The 24,034-nt window shown below is 49.0% G+C and overlaps 9 protein-coding genes across 9 annotated transcripts; 5 read left to right on the top strand and 4 right to left on the bottom strand.

The window, feature by feature from the left end:
• Window positions 1–105: 105 nt before the first annotated feature.
• N7474_008793 (TNT domain-containing protein) lies at window positions 106–888 on the bottom strand (the record flags this gene model as incomplete). The annotated part of the gene is made up of 2 exons (XM_057200203.1): window positions 106–726; window positions 793–888. 2 exons carry the CDS (start codon window positions 886–888, stop codon window positions 106–108), a joined length of 717 nt encoding a protein of 238 aa, XP_057050904.1.
• Window positions 889–2,446: 1,558 nt separating this feature from the next.
• On the top strand, window positions 2,447–4,083 carry N7474_008792 (uncharacterized protein; the record flags this gene model as incomplete). Its single annotated transcript, XM_057200202.1, has 2 exons — window positions 2,447–2,768; window positions 2,846–4,083. The coding sequence occupies 2 exons, from the start codon at window positions 2,447–2,449 to the stop codon at window positions 4,081–4,083; spliced, it is 1,560 nt and encodes a 519-aa protein (XP_057050903.1).
• Window positions 4,084–4,441: 358 nt separating this feature from the next.
• Window positions 4,442–6,329, top strand: N7474_008791 (acyclic terpene utilization AtuA family protein; the record flags this gene model as incomplete). Its single annotated transcript, XM_057200201.1, has 2 exons — window positions 4,442–5,069; window positions 5,131–6,329. 2 exons carry the CDS (start codon window positions 4,442–4,444, stop codon window positions 6,327–6,329), a joined length of 1,827 nt encoding a protein of 608 aa, XP_057050902.1.
• Window positions 6,330–6,454: 125 nt separating this feature from the next.
• On the bottom strand, window positions 6,455–8,388 carry N7474_008790 (fungal specific transcription factor domain-containing protein; the record flags this gene model as incomplete). Its single annotated transcript, XM_057200200.1, has 2 exons — window positions 6,455–7,559; window positions 7,619–8,388. 2 exons carry the CDS (start codon window positions 8,386–8,388, stop codon window positions 6,455–6,457), a joined length of 1,875 nt encoding a protein of 624 aa, XP_057050901.1.
• A 573-nt stretch (window positions 8,389–8,961) lies between these two features.
• N7474_008789 (uncharacterized protein) lies at window positions 8,962–10,812 on the top strand (the record flags this gene model as incomplete). Its single annotated transcript, XM_057200199.1, has 9 exons — window positions 8,962–9,024; window positions 9,081–9,216; window positions 9,278–9,353; window positions 9,410–9,491; window positions 9,550–10,056; window positions 10,117–10,286; window positions 10,353–10,437; window positions 10,492–10,734; window positions 10,795–10,812. 9 exons carry the CDS (start codon window positions 8,962–8,964, stop codon window positions 10,810–10,812), a joined length of 1,380 nt encoding a protein of 459 aa, XP_057050900.1.
• Window positions 10,813–11,697: 885 nt separating this feature from the next.
• N7474_008788 (purple acid phosphatase family protein) lies at window positions 11,698–13,446 on the bottom strand (the record flags this gene model as incomplete). Its single annotated transcript, XM_057200198.1, has 4 exons — window positions 11,698–12,110; window positions 12,201–12,548; window positions 12,658–12,840; window positions 12,900–13,446. 4 exons carry the CDS (start codon window positions 13,444–13,446, stop codon window positions 11,698–11,700), a joined length of 1,491 nt encoding a protein of 496 aa, XP_057050899.1.
• Window positions 13,447–15,706: 2,260 nt separating this feature from the next.
• N7474_008787 (glycoside hydrolase family 88 protein) lies at window positions 15,707–17,270 on the top strand (the record flags this gene model as incomplete). Its single annotated transcript, XM_057200197.1, has 3 exons — window positions 15,707–15,733; window positions 15,788–15,940; window positions 15,999–17,270. The coding sequence occupies 3 exons, from the start codon at window positions 15,707–15,709 to the stop codon at window positions 17,268–17,270; spliced, it is 1,452 nt and encodes a 483-aa protein (XP_057050898.1).
• Window positions 17,271–17,641: 371 nt separating this feature from the next.
• Window positions 17,642–20,211, bottom strand: N7474_008786 (uncharacterized protein; the record flags this gene model as incomplete). Its single annotated transcript, XM_057200196.1, has 3 exons — window positions 17,642–18,653; window positions 18,714–19,285; window positions 19,351–20,211. The coding sequence occupies 3 exons, from the start codon at window positions 20,209–20,211 to the stop codon at window positions 17,642–17,644; spliced, it is 2,445 nt and encodes an 814-aa protein (XP_057050897.1).
• A 2,070-nt stretch (window positions 20,212–22,281) lies between these two features.
• Window positions 22,282–24,033, top strand: N7474_008785 (uncharacterized protein; the record flags this gene model as incomplete). The annotated part of the gene is made up of 3 exons (XM_057200195.1): window positions 22,282–22,518; window positions 22,574–22,882; window positions 22,972–24,033. The coding sequence occupies 3 exons, from the start codon at window positions 22,282–22,284 to the stop codon at window positions 24,031–24,033; spliced, it is 1,608 nt and encodes a 535-aa protein (XP_057050896.1).
• Between the last annotated feature and the right edge of the window lies 1 nt (window position 24,034).

Raw genomic sequence — 24,034 nt, 5'->3', positions numbered from 1 at the left:
CTCTCTGTAGGTTCAGTTGATTTCACCAGCTTTCCCTATTTCTTCACAATCGCGTCACCGTCTACCAACCACATTGGACAATAACAACTAATACCCTTCGTTCGTTCAGCTGTTTGGCCCGGGCGTGTAATTGTCCGCAAAGTCTGCTTTGTTGTCATACTCTGACCTGGCAAGACGCCTTAGGAAATTTTTGTCTACCAGCTCGGCCATAGTCATGGGATTGGTAAATTGTGTTCCCATCCCAGGTTGTTCAAACCATGGCGTAACTGGCCCAAGAGTGACCGGGAGCTCCTGAATCACCTCGTAAACATGATAGTTGTATGGGTAATCGCCGTCATTGTTGTCTAGGTTGTATGGGGGCAACGCCCTTTCAATGTAAGGCGCACCCAAGGGGCTAAAATAGTTGCCAGTTTCACCACCAAAACGGTCGACTTTTTGGCCAACTGGAAGGGTTGTATTGCCCAAAATTGGTGCTCCAGAATTGTCCAACACGAATCCATGTTCATCAGGATAGTGATACGACCCGTTGTCCCATGTCCACTTCGCAAGGAATTCGTACGGGCAAAGATCGCCAAATCGGGCATACGTCGCCAACTCTGTCGAAAGGGGAAAATACCTAGGAAGTTTGACCGGACCTAGGCGGAAATCACCGCAGACATATGATGCGTTGGAGAAAGTGATGTTGGCGCAGGGGTCTGGTTGGCATCGCAGAGGATATGGGGGTTCCTAAACCCGATTAGATCGCTTGCGCCTCCCACAATAGATTGTATCCTAATTATATATGTAACTTACCTTGACGTCGCCATCATCGGTCTGCTGCCATGCTTGAGCGGTCGTAAAGGCTGCACTAAGTAGCAGGACAGAGTGAAGTACATCTTGGTAGTACATGTTCACAAGAGAGATGGCTCTAAACCAACAATGTATTAGACTTTGTGTGTAGTAGAATTGGTGACAATTTAGCTCCTTGACGTGTGTGCGTCGTTGACAAGCCTTTATATTGAGCGCCTGTACAATTCATATGCCTTGCTTTCTTATGATGTCCACATATTATCGCTATACAAGACTATAGCATCTCGACATTTTTCATTGCCTCAACGTAGCCACCATTTTTTACTAAATTCCAAGCCCCACCATAGCGAACAGCACAGATCATGATGGAGGCGTATATCTAATGACACGATTGGCAGGAGGATTTCACCGGGGAATTGTATATAAAAATGGGGTACTACCTTGTCCAGAAAGGTCTTAATATCACTTATGTACATGCCATCCCTAGATGTCATAATAACTTCTTTCCTAATCAGTATTATTCTAACATACTTCGTATATAGTGTATAATAACCCGAAAATCGTGAGAATTTCCATGTGCCAAAGGGGTGGCATGTACCTAGGCGACCATAAACCCTTTCTGGACAACATAGTATAATGTAGAAATTAAATTGAATGGAAGCCCGTTCTTACATTCTTCAGGCTCTCTGAGAACCACAAAGGTTTAGGAATCTCAGCGCTCTGACTCAATCGTTTACCTTTTATGGAAACATCTCAGGGATATATTTGAGCCACATAGTATCTATTGTACATGGCCTAATTTTTTTTATAGACCTCCAGCATGTTTCTCCTGCTCAAAAAATGTAATAGCCGTAGGAGAAGTCATATATGAAGGTTGTTTAAGCCACAGGGCCCCCGAAAGTACAAGGAAGCAGAATTCTGGAAGCTCGCAGAAGAATTAAGAAAGTGTTGTTATGTAGACTGGTCGCTAAGCATCATTTTTGTTCAAGAAATGCTGTTCGTTTCACCCCTTATTCAGCCTGAGCATGTAGCATGCCCCCACCCTCCCAATGTTTCCCCTCCGAAACGCGGAATCTGTCGCTTCCAGGGACCTTGAATATCGCGAACTATGCTGCGAAGTCAAATTCTAGGCCTCACTACATAGTAGATGAAGCGATAGAGCCAACCTCATGGCATCAATTGAAAACGCCTCCGAGCAGCCTGACTAGAATAGTTTTAGTTCAAGTTTATTTCTATTTTAATAATTCATGTGCTTGCAGCATTTGTATTTGAATATGCATATCCTCATCCTCTTTATCCGGTTTGAGAGAGCGCTTGTGTCCTTGAGCAGATTCTTATTCGGCTTCGGAGCCGATGCCCCCGGTCCGATATTATGTATTCTTGTATACGACCCCGCAAAGCACGGACAGGATTTCCCTAGATTATCTCGGAACCCTTATACCCCGCTTTATGTAGTTTTCATTTCTCGTCGGACACGGTGCCGAGTGTCCGATGACGAGGACTATGCGCTGAAATTAAATTTGGGGGGTAAAAAGAGCTTCACCTCGGGAGTTACCATCAGGATAGTGTGTATATATATTCACATCCTTAATCTTGAATAGATGCAATAGGGAACCTTTCCCGAGAGCTGAGTGATATTCTTGCACCTTTTTGAATCATGGGTTTTGCTCACATTTGCGTCATCGCTCCCACGATATTGGCCGCTGTTCATGCGAAATCTGTTTCGCAGCACTCATCTGTCTGCGGCAGTTTGGTCAGCACAGATCTAAGTCCGGGATACAACGTCTCAGAAGGAGTGGCGTTCCCACCCGGCAGTCTGAACTGCTCGGGTATCATCAACGAATTGAGCCTCTGCCGAGTCCAAGGAACAGTCAGCTATGGATCGGATGCTGCGCCTGACCCCAATGGCCCCAATACTCTCACCTGGGAACTGTATTTGCCAATAAGCTCCGAGTATAATGGTAGATTCATGACAGTGGGTAAGGATGCGCCTGTTAACCCCTTCTCGCCTATAGCAGAAAAACAAACGGTTTGGCTAACCCCATTTGAATGATAGGAGACGGTGGATACGCCGGTGAGATCGACGAGGCGACGATGATGACCCAACTCAACCTGGGATATGCAGTTGCTGGGTGTGACAGTGGCCATTCGCTCGCTGCTAGTGGGAACACCACATATGCTCCGTTCCTTGCTGACAAGGCAGAAGTGAAAGCCTGGATCCACAACTCCATTGCCATGATCACAGAGATCACTCGGTACTTGACCACGAAATACTACGCCCAGAGCCCGAAATTCAGCTACTACTACGGTTGCTCTACTGGTGGCGGCCAGGGGTACGCCTTGGCCCAGTACCATCCGGAATTGTTCGATGGGATCTATGCTGGAAGCCCTGGGAACTGGTATAGCCACTTGATCCTCAGTTTCCTTTGGAACGGGCTGCACACGCAGGGGAGTGGATACATGAGCCAGGATGTCTTGAATTTCATTACCAAAAGTGTATTGTCCGCCTGTGATTCCCTCGACGGGGTTGTCGACGGGCTAATTGAGAATCCCCTGCGCTGCGATTACAACGTCACTCAACTGAAGTGCACATCCGGCCAGAGTCCTGCTAGTGCTAACGGGACCGTGGTATGTCTCACTTCTGACCAAGTCCAAGCCGCTCTGGCCATATATGCCGGCCCTAAAAACGTGGTCACTGGCGATGAGGTCTATCCAGGGATGAGCATGGGCTCAGAAAATGGTTGGCTTTATCAAGAAACAACTCTGTATGAGACCTATTCCGCACTCATACTGAAGGAGCTCGTCTTCGACAACCTGAGCTACAATGTCTCCAACTTCAACTGGGGTACGGACGTCTTCGAGGTCGACAAGATCGCGTCGCCTTTAATTGATGAGATATCCTCGGACCTCTCCAAGTTCCGCAATCATGGTGGAAAGTTGATCACCACCCAAGGCTGGGCAGATCAGTTCAACGCGGCCCTTTGGCCCATCCAACACCTTAAACAGATTCAGGCAACGATGGGGAAAGTAAATGTCGCCGATTTCATAGAGGTGTTCATGGTTCCCGGGGCCGGTCATTGCGGCGCAAATCCTGAATATCCGCATGTCCCAGGGACGTACAAGATTCTGGACGTGCTGATTCCGTGGGTTGAGCAAGGGATCCGTCCGACCCAGATGCTGAGCACAACTCCTCTGGATGGAACCAACACCACGCGTAAACTTTGCCCATGGCCGGAAAATGCAAGATATGTGCAGGGGGATATCGACGACTGGACTTCCTACATTTGTGCCTAGAGAGCATCTGTACAGACACTAGTCTCTTCCAAATTTGACCTAGAATAAACGCAGATGTTCACCGGCCAGCTAAGGTTCCCTTCTCTCTTTTTTATGAGTAAATCCGCGCGAGCTCAGCATTGCGCTACGGAGCTTCATTTCTCGGGCGAAATTCCGCATAGGCCATCGGAGTGGGCCCCCGAAACGTACTGTAGTCGGTTCCACATCTACGATGAGCCTACGACCCTCCGACTGGTAATTCGAGCCGATAACTAAATCTCGAGCTGGGTCAACGACCTTTAAAGGAAACCCGTTGTTAAGGTCCCCGTCTGACTTTGAAAAACTGTTCCTAGTTGTCTTTGACATATTTGAGGGTAAAATGCTCTCCAAACGCGCCATTCGCATTGGAAACGTGTCCGGCGCAACGGGCGACAACCCGCACGCTATGCGGCGGATGGCGCAAGATGGCAACGTCGATGTGATTGTTGGCGATTGGCTTTCGGAAATGAATGTCGCCTGGAATGCCATTGCTAAAGACCAAGATCCGTCGCTGGGCTACGAACCGGGCTTCCTAACGCAGCTGACTGAGTCGATCGACATAATCGTGGAGAAAGGAATCAAAGTCATCACCAATGCAGGAGCTCTGAATGTACAGGCTCTGGCTGCCAAGGTACTGGAGATATGCCATGCTGGGGGCCACAAAGATGTGGTGATTGCTATGGTTCTGGGCGATGATATTTCTCAGATGGTGACGGATCCCGCTAAGCGCGAGAACCTCCTGCATCTCGATCATTCCGAGTGGGCGCTCAGAGATTGGGAGCTTGAGCCGCATTGTGGAGTGGCTTACATGGGAGGTTGGGGTATCGTGGAAGGACTCAAAACTGGAGCGGATATTATTCTCTGTGGACGAGTCACAGACGCCTCTCCAGTCATTGGGGCTGCAGCATGGTGGTATAATTGGGCCAGGGATGATTGGGACCGACTTGCAGGTGCATTAATTGCCGGCCGTGAGTATCATCAAATGAAAAAGGATGGGCATAGAGGGATAGATAGCTGACAAGGGTGTAGATCTTATCGAGTGCGGGCCCTATGTGACAGGGGCCAACTTCTCCGGGTTCAAAGCCTTACTTCCTCAATTGGTGGACCTCGCATTTCCTATTGCAGAGATCAATGAAGACGGACAGTGTATAATCACGAAGCCCGAGCCTCATCCGGGGGCCGTGACGAAACACAATACCATCGCCCAATTCCTGTACGAGCTTCAGGGCGAACAGTACCTGAACCCGGACGTTGTTGCCAACATTCATGGTGTGAGCATTGAGCAGGTCGCCCTGAATAGGGTGCAGGTTCAGGGAATCACCGGATCACCCCCACCGCCAACCACTAAGGCGATAATTGCTGCCAAGGGGGGATATCAGGCGGAGGCTACATTTTACATTAACGGACTAGATGTTGCGGAGAAGGTAGAAATGATGCGCAACCAACTCCTGCATATCTTTCGAGACAACCACTTCAGCAAGTTCTCCATCGAGTTGTATGGGTCCGCTGCACCGGATCCAACAAGCCAACAGGCCGGCACCGTCTTCCTGCGTGTCTTTGCGCAGGCCAAAAAAAGGGAGGATATCTCTGCCGAGAAATTCAAGATCCCAATTTACGCCTTGAGAATGCAGAGTTACCCGGGATATCACATGAATCTGGATTTCCGAACTATGGACCCGAAGCCATTCATGGAGATCTTTCCTGTCGTCATCCCGATGGCGGCCCTGGACCAGCAAATCCAAATTCTAGGAGCCACCATCACCAACAAGGTTATTGACCCATCCGTCGTCACGGCCGAGTACCCAAAAATCCGGCATTCCTACGAGACTGCAAATGCGGTTGATCTGGTCGAGTTTGGACCTACAAAACTGGCTCCTTTGGGCAGTATCGTACACGCCCGATCCGGCGACAAGGCAGACAACTCAAATATTGGCTTTTTTGTCCGAAATAAGGACGAATACCCCTGGCTTCAGTCATTCTTGACAATACCCCAGATCAAGAGCCTGTTCGGAGATGACTGGATAAAAGGGGAAAACCATGTCGAAAGAAGGGTGGAAAGATGTGAGTTTGCAAATATACTGGCTGTCCATTTCCGAGTGTTGGATTTCTTGGATGGAGGAATTGCGAGTTCCAGCAGGATTGACGGTCTGGGCAAGGGCATTGGGGAGTACCTTAGAAGTAGAATGGTTCCTATTCCGGTTCGCTTTTTGGATAGAGGAAGTATTTAACACTTTTATTTAGCATGTTGGAATATAGAAAGCTGCCCGACTTATGGTGACAATTAGCATCCAAATAAAAGGAATCTGATAACCCTATTATGGTGTGTTTCATTCAGTCATCGCTCGCCGCATGTCTAGTTTCCAAGGAGCTGCATGCCACCAATCTGTCCTAGCCAGTCCTGTGAGAGTTGGCCGATGGGATCTTGACCAAAGGCAGACTCATGAAAATGTTGTAAATCATCAAAACAATCTCGAAATGCATCATCGACCGCAAGTAGAGAGGACTGGCCTGGATCGTGGAAAGGCCATCCACCGGACGTCAACATGTCCATTGTATATTCCGAAGTGGAGGTATTTGAAGACAGGCTGTGGCACAGGGGGGCAGGAGGAGGAGGCGGAGGAGGGCGAACAGGCTGCGGACTGGCGGCGGCCCCATGCGAAGTGTGGTAGTCAACCGCATCCTTTAGCACGGCGTCACTCAGTCGATCAAAAACGCGATGACAGTGTCGGGGAATATTCCCACGTTCTGAAACTGCAACCAGGACGTTGGAGCATGAGCGTGAAATGTTGACAATTTCCAGAATTGATGGGTCGGATTCTAGCATTGGTGATTTTTGGCCCTGGGGCTGGTTCTTCTTTGAGCGAAAGTGCTGTCCAGCAGCATAGACAAAAGAAAGACCGGCCATAAAGACGCTATGCAAGGTAACCCAAGTATAGTTGATCCTTTGTAATTCATGAAGATGTGCGTACAAACTGATCGCCTGCTTCGCAGAAACATAAATGATTGGCACCACCACGGTAGCTCTAGATGAGCTCAGTGGGAGAGCTGGAGATGGCCGGTATAACATGAGCAGAGCATTGTAATATATCATCTCATACCACTCGAGGGTGAGAAAGCTGGAGGACCGAGCCCCGTGTGATGCACCACTATTGAGGTTAAGTGTGCACGTTTTGGACCGCCATTCATCCAAATGATTGGCGAGCTCGGCCTGCACAGTCAAGGCAGAAGATTCATTCGTAGTGTGGCGACTTCGGTGCAGGGATGCCATGATTTTACCACAAAGGATGCGGTATCGAGTTATATGGACAAACACTGCTGTCCGGTGCTGCTCCTCAGTCGGTATTATTTCATCCCTTTCTGGGGGGTTCGTGGATTGTGCTATTTTGCAATCGGGAAGCGTGAGATCCACATCTTCTAGATGGATTGCGAAGGGTCGACCTAGCGTAATACTGACCACACTGAGTGTGAAGAACAACATTAGACTCATTGCTTCCCTTATACGCTGCGATTAACTTACCGATCCATTGCCAGTACACACCAGAAGCACCGCCGATGGATCATGAGAGTAGTACCTAGTGGCGTGTTGTGGTTTTCTCGGTACTTGTAAGCTTCCTCCCGATGGAGGCCCATCTCAAAACACATGCGTGCCGCCACCCCAACCATGTGCCACAAACTGGCGGAAGTTCTCTGAGTAGAGCTTGTCAACCGATACTGACAGAGGAGTAGAATCGCCTGCAGCGCTTCCAGGCCCCCTAAAGCTAGTATGTCGTTCAATCTTGAAATGGCTTGTGCTTGGTATATTTCAGCTTCAGGGAGTGATTGCCAATGAAGCTTTTGAACATTAGATGTGGAAATGGCCACGATCATATAGAAGACAAATGTCTCATACGGTTTTCTTTCCAAAGTAGAGGGCTCCGCATAGATTTCGCTTAGGTTGGCCATTGCTGATTGCTGGCAGAGAATCGGATAACATAAGTGATCATGTTCAAAGTAGGCCTCGTGGAGATCGCGAGCCACACTCTCCTGAAGGGGTGGCGGTCCTTCATTGCTCGCGGCTAATGGCCGTACAGTCTTGGCCGATAGCTCAGACACCGGTGCAGACCTCGATCCCTGAACATGCAGATGTCCACGAGAGGAGCTATCAGCTTCAACAGCAGATCTGATCAGATCTGCAAGAAGAACCCCGCTCGTGGAACCGAGAAATTGCCGCTCACCCCCTGCATTCAGGGATAGAAACGAAACCTCATCTGAGACTTCGTTTCGGCTCTCATTCGCGTGTGGGCTCATGGTTGTTGAGGAACTAGTGGCATAATTTGGGGTCGATTTGAAAGCCGCCAACCTCGCCACCAGCGCCTGGTTGGTAGCTTCTGTTTGACGCAATCGTCGCTCAAGCCTTTCGATGACATCTCTTCGGACAGTGGGCTCCTTAGTCCTGTCTGTATACACGCAGGCCACGCCAGCTTTGTCACATACCCCACAAGATGGCTGCACTTTGTCACATCTGGATTTCCGCCTTCGACACCGATCGCAAGCTTGCATATTCTGTGGGACTGTTTTTGGCTGGGGAAGGGGTGTTAGGGCAAGAAGTGGACATGGAAGACGGCGGAGGACGGCCGCTCGGGACGTTAAGACCGACGGGCTACGGCATCCGATAGCGACCACAACTGGGCCCCCACTGCCGTCGGAGTCGGCTTCCTCCTCCGACCCCTAACAGAACCAGGTGGGCCCAGCTAAAAGGCTTGTGGTGGGGAATCGGGAAATGAGTATATCTTTGAAAATTCCTTCCCCGGATCTTTGTACCCCAGACCACCACCCCTTTCAGATTTTCAAGCCCTGTATTCTCCCCATATACTTCCAGCCATGCAGGACGAATATCACAAGAGTCAGCCAGACAGGGTAGAAGATGTGGAGGTTGGCAGTAACGTATGCGTCGCGTCTTTTGCCCGTTGTTGGCGTCCAATGACTGACTATGAGCCTAGAAAGAAACTTGTCCCCCAGGGGAGGTCCAGGTCAACTCTGCAGAAGAAAGGCGCCTCATTCGCAAGCAAGACCTCCGAATCCTGCCCCTTTCAGCTGGAATATATCTTCTCTGCTACCTTGATCGCTCCAACATTGGTATGGTCGAACCTGATCTGTCGCTCAGCCAGTGGCTGCGCTGATGTGTCGATCAACACAGGAAATGCCAAGACTCTTAACTCAGACACCCGCAACGATTTGCTTGACGAAACGCACATGACGGACCACCAGTATATGTAGGTACACGCATGCATAATGCTTATCCCATGCGATAATTGCTGACTAGACATAGAATTGCCCTCATGGTTTTCTTGATTGCCTACGCCATATTTGAAGTCCCCTCGAACTACCTCCTCAAGAGGCTGAGACCAAGTGTGAGTCATTATCCCATCAATATTCACAAGCTGCAGTAAAACTGATTGGAAATGGTAGCGCTGGATTGCTTTTCTCATGCTGTCCTGGGGAGCAATCACCATGGGCCTAGGGGGTACGCATAGCTTTGCACAAGTGGCGGGAGTCCGTTTCCTTTTGGGAATGGTTGAAGCCGGACTATTTCCTGGACTGGTCTTCTATCTCACGTTCTGGTATAAAGTGTCGGAGCGATCACTGAGGGTAGCTATTATATTGGCCTCCGCCACATTGGCTGGTGCCTTCGGAGGAGCCATTGCGTATGGCGTAGGACACATGAATGGCGCAAACGGGCTCTCCGCCTGGCGATGGCTCTTTATCATTGAGGGGGCTCCCTCTTGCGCAGCTGCAGCTCTTGTTTGGTTCATTCTTCCCGACTACCCGGAAACCTGTCGCTTTTTGACTCCGGAAGACAAGGCACTGGCAAAACAGCGACTCTCTGTGGAGGGCGGCCAGGGTGCAGCTAAAGCAATGACTTGGGGCGATGCCAAAGCGGTATTGACAGAGTGGCGACTTTATGCCCACTACCTGGTATGCGAAATCGCTTGATAAAGAGCCGTGACGTTCTTATGCACTAAGCCGAATTCTTAGGTATACTTCGGTATTTCCACACCATTTTCGAGTCTGTCGCTTTTCACACCGACCATCACTGCGGGTCTGGGCTACGAAAACCTTCAGGCCCAGTTGATGACCGTTCCACCATATGCAGTTGCATATGTTATAACTCTTGCGGTCTCCTGGTCTGCAGACCACTTTAACGCGTATGTTGCTCCCTCCACCTCTCCCCGATGTCAGGGGTAAACCGGCGTTCCTAACCTTAAATATAGCCGTGGTATTCACTCGGCTATTTTCTCATTCATTGGCGCCATGGGCTTCCTAGCCTCTGCTGTTCTCCCTGCAGACGCTTATTTGGTAAGAACTTCCTGATAAAAGAAGACTAACGAATGCTGATGATTATATCATTAGCACCGCTACGGATGTCTGATTGTCGCTACCTCGGGTGCATTCTCATGCATCCCTCCCCTCCTGGGCTGGCTATCTTCTAATCTCCAGTCCACTGCTGGAATTGGATTGGCCATTGCATTGAACATCTCCTTCGGAGCACCCGGTCAAATAGTGGGTGTTTGGATTTACAAGTCTGATGAAGCGGAGAGAGGCTTTCCGACTGGGCACTGGACAAATGCAGCGCTCCTCCTGCTTGTATCTGTCGTATGTGTTCTTTTGAGGCTATATTACGGGTTGAAAAATCGACGATCACCCCAAAGACAGTTCAAATATGCCTACTAAGACATTCTAAATGATGTTGGTGGTATTGTTCTAGTTTTCGGAGATCAGATCAAATGGTGAAAACTATGAGCTGCAATGATAGTTTTGTGTTAAAATTACTTGGCTTTTTCCATCTTTTACCTGCTCGAGATAACGTGTCTGGAGTGCCCAGAAACATCGTAACCATTTAATGATGCATGCTAACGGTTAACAAGGATTCACACTGAGTCCATAGCTTAATTAGGAGCTTAAACACGTTCTACGTGACGTCTTAGGCGGAGCTGGGATATCTACCGGAGACCAGAATCTGTCAGAGTCTGTCCTGAGGAAGTACTCAATTGGCTTTCAAGATTTATACTGCTGGGATTACATGCGACTACAGTCGTTCTCGAAATCGCCTTGACCAATATACGCTTAGAAACTCTTTCCTGGCCCCACTGCCAAGGCGTTAGCCCAGATCATTTATTGAGCTGGCTGTTTTTAAAATTAGGGCGCAATTCTCTTTCACCATAGTCTGACGCTGTTGAGAGGTAGGGGATTTGGTTGGGGGTTTGCCGTATCCCATTGGTAGAATATAAAACCGGCGGATCTGCACGGTGCAGATAGATGCTCTCTGACTTTCACACGGAGACATGCCAACTGAGGACCACATCTTGTTAGCCATCGCTTTACCCAGATATTTGAGACATCCCGTGATCCTTTATGCCCTACAAAGCTCTGCTGCAGCATACCACCTAGCCCGTATTATCTTTAGACATAGTAACACTAATAAATCTTTTGTATAAATACGACAGGAGAAGTAAAATAGAGAATGTAAAGGCGACCCCATCACAGATCGTTCCGAGGCAAATTAAGCAGAAACCCATCACCCTCTTAATGTCCGCTGCCACAGCTCGTAACCTGACCCTAGTATTCATGATCCTTGAACAACGTAGCCGTATCCAGCACCATGCCGTTTGCACTGGCAACAAATTCATGCGTCAGGTGGGTGCAGTTGTGAAAGGTCAGCCTGCTCCACCCATAGGCTGTGTCTTGCGAGAAACGGGAGTAGCTGTTTCGCGGCTCGATGAGAGTATCAAGACCATCGTAATGGCCTGCAGCACCATTCATAATATACCAGGGGGAGGAAGGGTTGTCAAGCTCTTTCGGATCAGCAGTGAAGTTGGCAGTAGGGGCGTTACGCTCGTAGGCATGGACGTGACCAGACAGGACCAGGTCAACATTGTGCTCCAGGAAAAGAGGCTCGAAGACGTCCTTGCAGTCGAAGCAAACATCGGAGGGGTCGGTTCCAATGGATGCGTACCAGGGGCGGTGGCCAGCTAGAACATATTATCAGCTTCCATTTATCTTCTTCTTTTAGGCACCGAAAAGTGTGTCTTCGAACAAGGAAAAGGGTGACGGTGACATACCAACGATGATCCAGGGAGTCTTGCTGCGATCCACAGAGGCCAGATCCTTAGCGAGCCACTTTGTCTGGGCATCTTTCAGAGTGCTGAATGGCCCGGCATCTTCGGCTTCGACACCGTTGGGCTCGTCCGGGGCAATGAAGCCATGACCGAGGTCGGTCTCGGTGTCCAGCTGGACGTAGTGCACCATTCCGTAGTCGAAAGAGTACCAGAAGTTTCCAAGACCACCAGATTGGGCGCTTGGCATGCGGAAGTGGTTGATGAAACCAGTGAAATTAGTTTGTCCTGGCAGGCAAATCGACACGTTGTATGTGATACCGTGGACGTGATCAGTGGTGCCGCCGTTATCGCCTACACGTAGATTGGAGTCAACATCATTGAACCAACTCCAGTAGCGGAAGAAGCCTCTCAAGATAAAAAAGGCGGGGTTGGGGGGGGGGGGGGGGGGGTTGGTTTGTACAGTTCGCTTCGTGGTTTCCAGGACCAACCATATACGGCTTGACACCGGTAACCGCCGTCATCTCATCGTAAAATTGGTTCAACATCGACTCGTAGACCTTAGCCCCACCCTCGATAGTAGTGTTAGGGAGGAATCCCTGAATCTCTTCCTTCAACCAGTAGTCGGCGTAGGCAATGTCACCAGCTAAAAGAAAATAATATTCGTCAGAAATTGAGCACAGAAATGTCATCACACAAACGTACGATGCCACAAAAACTCAGTCTCGGCACCCTGAGCCTCTAACGACTGGATGGTGTTTTTGTCACCCGGCTTGAGGGGGTTAGCAGCACCGGTGCCGACATGAGTCGTCAGGCCATCCGGCCCAATTAAACCCAGATCGACAACGACCGCAATGGAGTAGGGCGACTTGTCACCTGCCGAACGGCTAGTCTTGAATGTAAAAGGAGTTTGCTCTTTGCCGTCCACAGGCACATAGTAGTAGACGGTGTTAGGCTCAAGGTCCTTGATGGACACATGGTTGTTGTACGTAGTCGAGGTGGGATAGGTGACGGAGACATCCGAGACAGCCACCTTGTCCATGTGATGTGGGCTCTTGCCATATCGGACGACGGGATGGGAAAGCCGGGAGTAAGTGTTCCAGCTGACTACCATGCCTTCAGGTCCGGCATAGGCAGAACGCACCTGCATAGGGCAAGTGTCATTCTTCTTCGGAGAGCAGGCGGCCTCAGCCGTGGAGAAAAGAGCGAAAGCTGTCAAAGCAGCAGACGCAAGGGTTGCGAAGCGGTCCATCGTGGTGATAAATCACAAACTACCGCTTCAAAGTCGACAAAAAAGCGAGGAAGAAAACTGAATAGTAATTGGAAGGTTCCTTGTCCTTATGTACCTACTGTCTGATCCTCGTATTCATCTCCCGTTCGGCAATAATGCACTTTTCATGGCAATTTGCCGCTGTTGGAACGAATGGTGGTTTGGTTCCTGGACCCTAATATCTATTACAGCTTAGGTTGGTTCCCCACGTGGGGCGCAGGACGCTTATATTGCAACACGTGGACCGCACGTGTCTCTCTAACTGGTCAGATTTCATCGAACCGCCCAGACCCGGCGTGAGCTTAGCCTATGGATGAAACTTGCCGACTTGGGTACCTGGTAGCGAAATTAGGTGCTCATTGCCCAGAATCGTAGCTTTGGTGTGGTCTGGGCACAACGGTGCATGACACTGGTTTGGCGTCCGAGCCGACTAACCTTGGATGCTTTTGTTGTAGTTCAAGGCTGTATATACATCATGAAGACCAAGCTAATTGGAAATCAACTTAGTTCTTCGCATAGAGAGTGCGCAAATTATTTCCGATGTCGCCGAATTATTCCCGGTCGGCACAAGCCCCATATTACAACATTCCCCCTCAGGAGGGACTTGACAGTGAAATGATATCGAGATACTCTTGCTGATGAAGATTAAGCTCCAGAATCGAACTGACTCGCCACCAACGGTTAGCGGGTGCAATCGCCAGGTGCTGAGATTGACATGGGACCGAAGTCTTAATAAAGTTGTCTGGGCGAGACAGAGGAAAGGGCGAGCCGTAGCCGCCGCTACTATTTTATTGTTAGTTACCCGCTAAGCATTGTTAGTCACCCTCCAAGGATGATATTGGCGCTCAGCCTCGACGAGCTGTTCTCCTCTTTCCCCTATCACCAGAAGTATTTTGCATCTCAGGTTTGCAGGGACATTACGGAGTGTATTGGTCAAGCCGATTTCGAGAATGACTGTAGATGGAGTAATCATTCTATTCAGCCCTTAGATGACCCTGACCCCAAACATGCTTAGAGTCTTCTGTGTATAGAATAAACATGCCAACATTCAGTATCAACTAAAACAAATGGGCCGTCATCTTGGTTTTGAGGATAGGATCGAGTGCTGGAACAAAATGCCTTAAACGGACATTCAAGGTGCAAGGGAAAATATATAGCGAAAGAGCTGATTATCCTACGAAACTGAAAGGAGGTAACGGGGGCTTATTATGTTTTCGGAGTTGGCTGATCTAATTTATTGGCCTTGCTGTAAGGGGTTGCGCATACAGTGGTTAGTGTGTCCATACCTTCTGCTAGCCACGAAAAGGCCGTGAACCCCCTTCATACCTCTACAACTACATAGTTAACACTTTTTGTCACTATACGGTTAGGGTTCATACCTTAAGCATGACCGAGGGGGCCTATAGAACAGGGAACATGATTTTTTCATGTTTTTCTTATTGCGAAAAAGGGCTTATTACCTTGGAATGAAGTTAGCGCACAGGAGACGGCCAATTAGTAGCCTTATATGTCCGCGCAACACGTAAAGAAACTGTTTCTGTTCCGAAGTAAAGGAGGCGCGCTAATGTTGACATTCTAGGATGAAGCTTCATTCCGGGCGTCTCAAGTATAACATAATGTCAGGAAGAGAGATTTTCGTACGAACTAGTACCCAGAGGCCAGATTAACGATTTCTAGGCCTGGAAAATCTGATAAATTAAACGGTGAGCTGGTTCTCACGCTAGCTAGCGACCGGGACCGGACAAGAACTAGCTTCGGGAGGATCACCGGGAGAAGCTCCGGTCGCCGAGACACGTGTGGGGGTGTGTTTCGATCACTATCCTTTCGGGAGTTTTACATTGACTGTCATCAGGTAATGTTCGAAAACCCCTAGCGAAGATCACGTCCTATAGATGCCCAAATTCCGTTTGTTGTCGGAAATTTAGAGCTTGAGAGTCGCAATTTAGCACTCATCACAAACCGAGGAAATATTACTCTCCCGATTAGCATCTGGTGATTCTTCACTATTTTTGAACTAAACATTCGACGCTACTTTACCGGAACAATGCATCCTACCTCCGCGTGGCGGAAGAGATGCCGGGTATTACGCGAGCAGTAGTTCTCTTCGTATAATCCACAAAGATGAATAAGAATCCCAATGAAATCTGCTAGAAATAATAATCTAATTCTGTTTCTAGAACCTCGAGTGGTCCTTCCTTTTTCTACGAAAAACATCGTCTCACTGCCTAAAGCCCCCTCCACCATGTCTTTGGATGACGAACTCATCACAGTATGTTGAAGTTTACACTTACCACAATTTAAAATCATCTGATATATTGGCTAGGAACCAAATGCAAAGCGGGCAAAATCCGGACAGTATGTCGAAAATGGCATCAAGAGGTCAACGCGCACGCCGACAGAACGGGTGATCGAGGCTCTCTTTTCAGAATCCGTGATGGCAAAGCTGTGGAATGTCGCATCCAAAGCCCTCAGAAGCGTAGGTCATTTCAGAACAAGGCTTTTTTGACTGTTTTCAGATACTCATCTAAGAACAGAGTAAGCCACCGGTTCTTTACCCCGAATACACCGGCAAAGATGGCACCACATACGTCTACCGATCTCTCGACTTTTGGACATCCGGCTTTTTCCCAGGATCTTTGTACCTTATCCACGAACGTCAAATTAAGTATCCACAGGCAATAAACCACCAATACTGTCCTCACCCCCTTCAAATGGCGCATCTGTGTCGGTTGTGGACAGCCAACCTACATCAGAATGCGCTGAAGCGTGACACCCATGACTTAGGTTTCATGATCGCACCGTGGGCCATGCAGGCCTGGAACATCTACCATGATCCGACTGCATACAACACTCTCGTCATGGCAGCTCACTCGCTCGCTAGTCGGTTCAACGCTACAACGAAATGTCTTCGAAGCTGGGACGTCTGCATCACGAACCGATACTCATTCACAGACCCATCACAGGATTTCCTGGTTATCATTGACAACATGTTGAACCTGGACCTTCTCTTCTGGGCGGCGCACGAGACTTCAAACAAGTCACTTTACGAAATTGCTCTGGCGCACGCATGCACGACGCAGAAACACCATATCCGCGAAGATAATACCACATTCCACGTGGTTAATTTTGATGCAGAGACTGGGGACGTCAAGGCCAAGTTCACGAATCAGGGATACGGCGATGACAGCTGCTGGGCTCGTGGGCAGGCGTGGGGAATCCTAGGTTTCATGCAAACATTTGAATGGACGGCAGACTCGTCATTCCTCAACACGGCGAAAGATCTGGCTGATTATTTTATTGCAAATCTTCCAGCAGATGGTGTTCCGTACTGGGATTTTAGTGTCCCAGTTACTGCGGCCAGCCCACGGGATACTTCGGCTGCTATGATCGCCGCTTGTGGCATGCTTCTTATTTATAAGGCGCTCAGAAACACCCCAGAGGCTGATCACTATCTGTCCGAGGCTATTAGCATTGTTGATGCCACCGTCACAAAGTTCTTGAACCCACCGACCTTTCGATTCAAGTCTACTCAGCATCCCTCGCAAGTTGCTGTTTTTCAAGACGGCGATATTGACGACAACGATGGTGACGGTTTCGATATTTTATCTATCGTAGATGTTTCCGATTCTAAACCCCGCGACACTATTTTGGATGGAGCAACTATTAACAACTTTGAGTTTGCACCAAGGCGTTGGTCCAACCACGGGCTGGTCTACGCCGACTATTACTTCCTTCGTTTCGGCAATATGCTTCTCGAGTTGGGTCTGGTCGATGCACCGGAATTCTCCATCCATCATAGAATATAACCGTGCCTGAACGTCGCACCAATACGCCTTCCACCTTTTTCGGTGCTCCACACTCACAATTTTTCTCACTCCGCCTCGAAGTTCCACCTCGAATTGCTCACTGCTCTCAGAACATGGCTATCTTTAACGCTAGTATCCGTCCGTTGTCTTGTGAGAATATATGATCTTTTGGCTTAGGGCTTGGCTGGCCACGTAGCGTATTTCGTAGCCGACGATTGATTAACTGCTGATATTTTCGACCCTTATGATCGGAAATTTGCGTTTAGTATCTTTGAAATACATTGGAGCAGAGCCTGGCTCCTGAGGCACTGATATTTTCTGGTTTGATGGCCCAGTTGGGACCGATATCGATTTTGCAAAATGTGGTACTGTTATGTACCCACTGCATTGTTATTTCCACCTGTTCCCAGGCTTCTCTCATCCTGAATCTGTGGCCCACCATAGCGGCTAACCCTCTGACCGGGGCTAGAGGCAAGACTAAGTAGATAGGACAAGTCCTCCTGTGGACTCACAATACCATCTGTAAAAAGCGTGTGGCCTTGCCACATAGTAGATTGCTGATGATGCAAGGACTGTGTACCCAGTGACGAGGGTGCCTGGCTCTCAGTTGCTTGGGCATAGTTGCAAAGGGGATCAGATCTCGAGAGTCCAATAAAATCTGGCTGGAACGCTGGCGGCAGTGGTGGGAAAGCTAAACTGTATGGGTCGAAGTCGGACAATTCCTGCATTGATCTCCTGCTCATATTTCGAGCTGGAGACACGGCGTTTGCAGCCTTTGGCAGGAATAGAGGTGCTACGGAAGAATCCATGCCGGTATTGAGTTGCTGTTGTGGCTGGTCTTTTGACTCGTCCGAGTATGCGGTCTGTCGGATGTCAAGGCTCGGACAGGGTGCAGCCATCAAATTGCTTGGGGCTTCAATAAGTCGCTTTGCAAAGCTTGAGGCAAGGTTATCGCCTTGGGAATAAGTGCTCTCACTATATCCCGTCCACCTCTTGGAAATCTCCAGTAGGCTTGCGATTAAGGTGTCGAGAGTGGGAGGAATAGGAACTTGATTATATCTTGCATGTGCCAAAAGCATCCTTCCTGCAATGAAAAGGCAGAAGGAAAATTGAGGATTCGTGAATATTGGCGAGAACGATAAGAACTGGTGGCCAATGGTTGCGATCTCAGATGCGGCTTCCAGACAGGTCTCCGCTGATGAGGCAGATGGAAGTTTGATTGGGCAAGACTGCCAGTGTGCCGGCGGATAGGCGATTCCTTGGTGCAATAGGATCACGGCAGTGTTGTGAGTGATGTGGGCCAGGGTGAGATTCGGATCCATGACTCCATCGCTATTGAGCACGGAGGCTTCTCGCCACTTCGGAGGTAGATACAACTTCCATCTGGACAAATAAACATGTTGGTTAATAATAGCAAAAATTTGATGATGGTTAAACACTTACTGGATAAGTCGCAAGTCGAGCTCTTTAAATTTCAGCAGCCATCTTTGGGCTTTCTCGGCATCCCCAACAATGAAAGCATGATGAAGAAAGAAATTAGTCACTAATGCGAGTGATTCGGTTGCTTCAATATTATAAGCAAAGGCGCCGATAGCGTCGTGGTCCTCTCCGTTCATCAACCCCCGGTTGCTGTTGACAACTGAACTGCTAAATGCTGTATCCTTTGAGTCCGAGATCCCAAAGTACGGCGCACAGACCTCCTGCTCTTTCTCCCAAAGACCACCTTCACAAGGTAGTCGACGCTTCACATCGGCGCTGGTGAGGCTGATTTTCCAGCCCGTCGATACGCTGCAAAACCTATCCATCAGAAAAACGGTCCAGAATACCCGACGACGCTCCTCGGCTTCGCTCCAAGAACTAGAAGGATTCAAAAAGACCATGCGTCGAATGAGTGTCTCGCCGGGGTTTGTTGCACGGTTCAGTACATCTTCCTCGACGCTTAACTGCAGTTGCTCCACTGTGCCCACCATACTTCCGACAATAGACCATGATGAAGGCCCGCGACCGCGGCCAATCTGCATTGAAGTCAGTTTGGATCAAAACGTGGCCGGAGGAAGGGAGGAGGAAGCTCAATCCTGACCGTTTCAAATGCAATAATGACCAAGGCTTGCAGATTCTCGACGGAGAAAGACTCGGTACTATCAAGTATAACTTTTTGCCGGCTCTTCTCTGCAATTCGTGATCTCCTCTTCCCCTCCCGTAAAAATGTACTCTGAGAGAAGCGGGCACACACCGCGATGATCGCATGAAGGATGCAAGTAATACGCGGGCGTTCATCTGGCAATTGCATACGCTCGCGGAATCTGGCAACATGTAGAATAGGTATCCAAGGATGAATATTCACGTAGTACAAGTCTACGAGCTCGGTCATGACATCTGCTGGCAAAATCGCAGAGATATCGCCATCGATGTCAATTGGTAGGGCAGATGGAGCCGTTTCCTTTATCTTCCGTCTTTTTTCTGCACGTAAATCTGCTTCTCTGTTCACGGCATCCATATGGGGCACACTTGGGCCGTTACTCTGCGCTGTTGGAGACACAGATTGAAGTAGAGAGGCCTTTAGTTGCTCACGTCGCTGAGCCAGATCGGCAATATCGGTCGGTCGGTCGGTGGGCCCTGGAAAGGGGGAGTTAGGATGGAGCGCTTGCCACATCTGCTGCCAGAGCATCTCCTGGCCGAGAAACATATTCTCAAGGGTTTCGATGCGACGGTAGAGCTGGTCAACCGCGCCTGCACGGAGGCCAGGCTTCAAGCGACGGTCATCATATACACAAGTGACCTTAAATCGTACACATTGCGAGCAAGGCTGAGCGCGATCACATCGGGCCTTTTTCTTGCGGCAGGACTGGCAGGCAGGCACCTCATCATCGGGCTTGGATGTTTCCGGTGGCTGTTGGCCATTAGGCTCGCCGCCGGGTGTATGAGTGGGTCTAGTCGGCATTTAGACCAGTTGGAAAAGACATCAGTTGTTTGCACAATAGAAAAGTGAACATAGTGATGCGTTCGAGATTCTGGGGGAGTTTCTTGCAAGCGAGCAAATTGACGCACTGCGGGGAAATTAGACATTGGTGCCTTGCGCAGTGGTCATCCGATTTGGGGGCCAAAAGTTTTTCCCCACGGGGAACCTTCGTTCACGCGTCTTGTGAGCCTGGGTGCCTGGCTCATTGAACCTTAGCTCTGTTTTAATTAGCAGAACACCATTCGCAGAACAGCGTGATGAGAATTTCGGGCGATGGGGGAGTTACCGGAGACTCTCCGGTGCGAGGTTACAGTACATACCCGAAAGTCACTAGTGCAGCGGGTGAGTCGTACATTGGCGTCCCCCCAGTTGAACATGGCCCGAAATGCTAGCTACCAGGATTGCTAGGGACATTTAGACCATCTTGGCAAATTCAGACTGTGGGACTCAGGAGCACTCCCATATCTGATCCGCACCACTCCCATGGGATTTGTCAGGGCCTAATTTCATCCTTAGTAAATGACTCAGTAGCGAGAGCAAGCTGATTCGGTTTAACTTTAGACCGTGATGTACACATGTACATTATCAGATCCTGGATTGTTCTAGTGTTCCATAACCCTCGGTGGTAATAATGCGTAGAATTGAATAGACGCTCGACGCCTACACCAGTCGGAAGGATTGAGAGAATATCTCTTGTAAGGCTCGCAAGTAGCCAACAATTTCAATTAGAATAATATAGTGTGCCAGTTGATTAATCTATTTCTAGACCAAGTAGTGATCTTTGCTAGCCAAGCGAATCTTTGATGATTTTCTATCCCATGTCTACAGTCAATACCTGAAAACCCAATCTTATTCGTATCGGAGTATAGGACCCAGATCTTTTTCGGTCAGTGCCCACACGTTATAGGGGCCTAGGAAACAGACGTGGAGAAACATAGCTAGTATCTAGGACAGAGATTTGTTGACTTCCCGACCGCTGTTCTGATGTAAAGATCTATTAGATCTTGTGATGTGATACAGGAGAACTTATATAGACTTTGGGGGTCGTAAAGCAACGACGGATATTAATTGGATAATTGAGACATAATAGGATGACAGATGAATAAGAGAAAGACCCTTGAGAACGGGAGCTTACATCTGTTGACCTGCTACCGTTGACTTGCGACCGTAGGATTTAGTGAATTTGGCTAGTTTAGCCAAAAGCAAAGTAGAAGTTGATTTACAGAGACGTAAAACAATATAAAGTACGAACTTGTGATTTAATGCCTCGCGTACTCGCTGCCGGACATATAAGAGCTGAGGAAGATGTAGCGAGCAACTCTCTCGCCGGATTTGCACTCACAGCCTTGGTTACATTTTTCAAAACAAAGATTAATATCACGCGCTCAGAGCGCCTCTCAATTTTTATACTGCCAAATATACCGGTGTGGTAAACCACGAAGCCTTCTATATATGTTTGTTATAATAGAAGTTATTGGCACCGCAGGCGTGGTTAAATCCTAAGTGATCGGCGAACGCGTCAGCTTGGAGCCGGTGAAGATTTGCACCGGTCAGGCCAGTCAAGTCAAGTGACACAGCTATATAGTTCATAGCAAAAGCTAGATCGCCTAGCCAGTATCAACAATTATTGGCTTGCACTAGACTAACTCCATAGTCTCCACTTGCAACCACCAATGGGGTGGCCATGTGGTGCCGGAAAATGAGTGCTAGACAATGACTCCGGCCCTTACTCCGGATCTCCGAGCTCGACCCACTTGACGACGGTTGTCTTTTGGCTAAGCAAATTGTCAAACATCGATGGCATGGTGCCTCCATGTGCTACCCCGGAATTCTGATCGCGGAGGCGGCGGCGACACAACGTCCCGGAGTCCTTACACTCCATCGTTTGCACCTAATATAAACCCGCGCGAGGCCGACGTCCTTGCAAGGCCAGGCTCGTTGTTGACGGATTGCATCAGAAGAAAAGGTACCCTTCGAGGTTGAGAGTTTTAGATCTCTACTCCTTCGTGCAACCTTTTCCATTCCGTCAGCTGCTATCTCCAAAGCGCCAACATGTTACAATCTACGGAAGCGAAACCTGCTCTGTCCGACCTCGATGAGTTCGAGGGTCTTGTTCTGGCAGATGTTACCCCTAAACTCAAAAAGTGGTGGTTTCAGTATCCATCCCTGCTCAAACTGAATCTGCTGTTACTTTGCGCCTTCCTGGCTCAGTTTACCTGCGGGTTTGACGGTAGTATGTTGAACGGCATGCAGTCCTTGCCTTCGTGGAAAGCTGCATTTGGTAACCCGGTAAGGTCGGCCAAGTGTCTCTGGTCCTCGTCTCGGCTGCTAACAGCCTGGACAGGATGGTGCCAAGTTGGGCACTATGGTCAATGCTATCAACATTGGTGTACTGGTTTCTGTAACCTTCTCCTCGCAGATGTGCGAGATCCTCGGACGAAAGAAACCCATCACAGTCGGTACAGCTTTAATTACTATTGGATCGGCTCTCCAGGGTGGTGCGCAAAGCTTGGGCATGTTCATTGCTGGCCGCATTATCATCGGTTTAGGTACTGGCATCGTGGCCGTCGCCGCTCCCCAGCTAATGACGGAGGTCGCGTATCCAACCCACCGTGGAAAGATTGTTTCTTTATATATGACCCAGTGGGTCGTGGTAAGTCTCGTTATCCACCAAAATAGATGCCATTTACGCCTGCAGTTCTACCAATAGCATGACGAAGCTAACGTAGCACTTCTACTTAGGGCTACTTGATCGCAGCTTGGACTACGTTCGGTACTTTCAAAATGGATTCCTCTTGGAGCTGGAGGCTGCCCAGTCTCTTGCAGGGTGTTCCGTCAATCCTGCAGCTGGTGCTCAGTGTCTTTGTACCGGAATCTCCTCGTTGGCTTGTTTTCAAGGACCGACAGGAAGAGGCTATGAATGTGCTCGCCAAATATCATGCGGGCGGAGATCGTAATTCTCGACTGATTCGCTTCGAAATGCTTGAAATCCAGGCGACGTTGGAAGAGGAAAAGAAGGAGAAGGCAATCCAGTGGAGAGAGTTTATCCGCACCCAGGGAAACCGAAAGCGTCTCTGGATCTTGTTGTTTATTGGCTACGCTGCTCAGTTGTCTGGCCTTGGCCTGACCGGATACTATCTCGCTAAGATCCTTGATAGTATCGGTATCACAGATGCAGAGACTCAGCTGCTCATTAACGCTATAGCAGCTATCTGGCAGTTATGCTGCTCGATTTTCTTCGCTATGCTTATCGACCGTTTTGGCCGAAGAGGATCGATCACCTTCGGCATGACTATCATGCTTCTTGTGTTTATTATCTGGACGATTTGTTCGGCTCTTAACGAGCAGAGGAACTTCACGGATCGCCCGCTTGAGCTGTCTGTTGTTGCTATGATTTTCCTATTCCAAGTTGGCTACCAACCGTTTGCCATTGCCACCGTGCCTTATGTTGTGGAGTGTTCTCTCTTCTCTCTTCGGTCCAAAACAGCTATGATCTTCCAATTTTGCGGATACACAGCCAGTTTCTTTACCAGTTATGTGAACCCTATTGCCATGGACAGAATTGGTTGGCGCTACTACATAGTCGCCTGTGTCGTTCTGGGATTTGAATGCGCATTTGCGTGGTGGTATTTGCCGGAGACTAAGGGCAAGGGCCTTGAGGAAATCGGCGAAATTTTCGATGGCGAGGAGCTCTTGACGGGTGCCCAGGCAATCACCAAACAGTATAAGGAGCAGCATGCGGCCAACAACCTTCGCGAGAGGAAGGCTTTTGCCGAGCATGTCGATGTTATTAACAAGGACTGAG

The sequence above is a fragment of the Penicillium riverlandense genome (genome assembly GCF_028828495.1).
Source record: "Penicillium riverlandense strain IBT 135883 chromosome Unknown utg000007l_segment0_segment0, whole genome shotgun sequence".
Taxonomy (NCBI): domain Eukaryota; kingdom Fungi; phylum Ascomycota; class Eurotiomycetes; order Eurotiales; family Aspergillaceae; genus Penicillium; species Penicillium riverlandense.
This window is presented reverse-complemented; position numbering and strand designations above follow the sequence as displayed.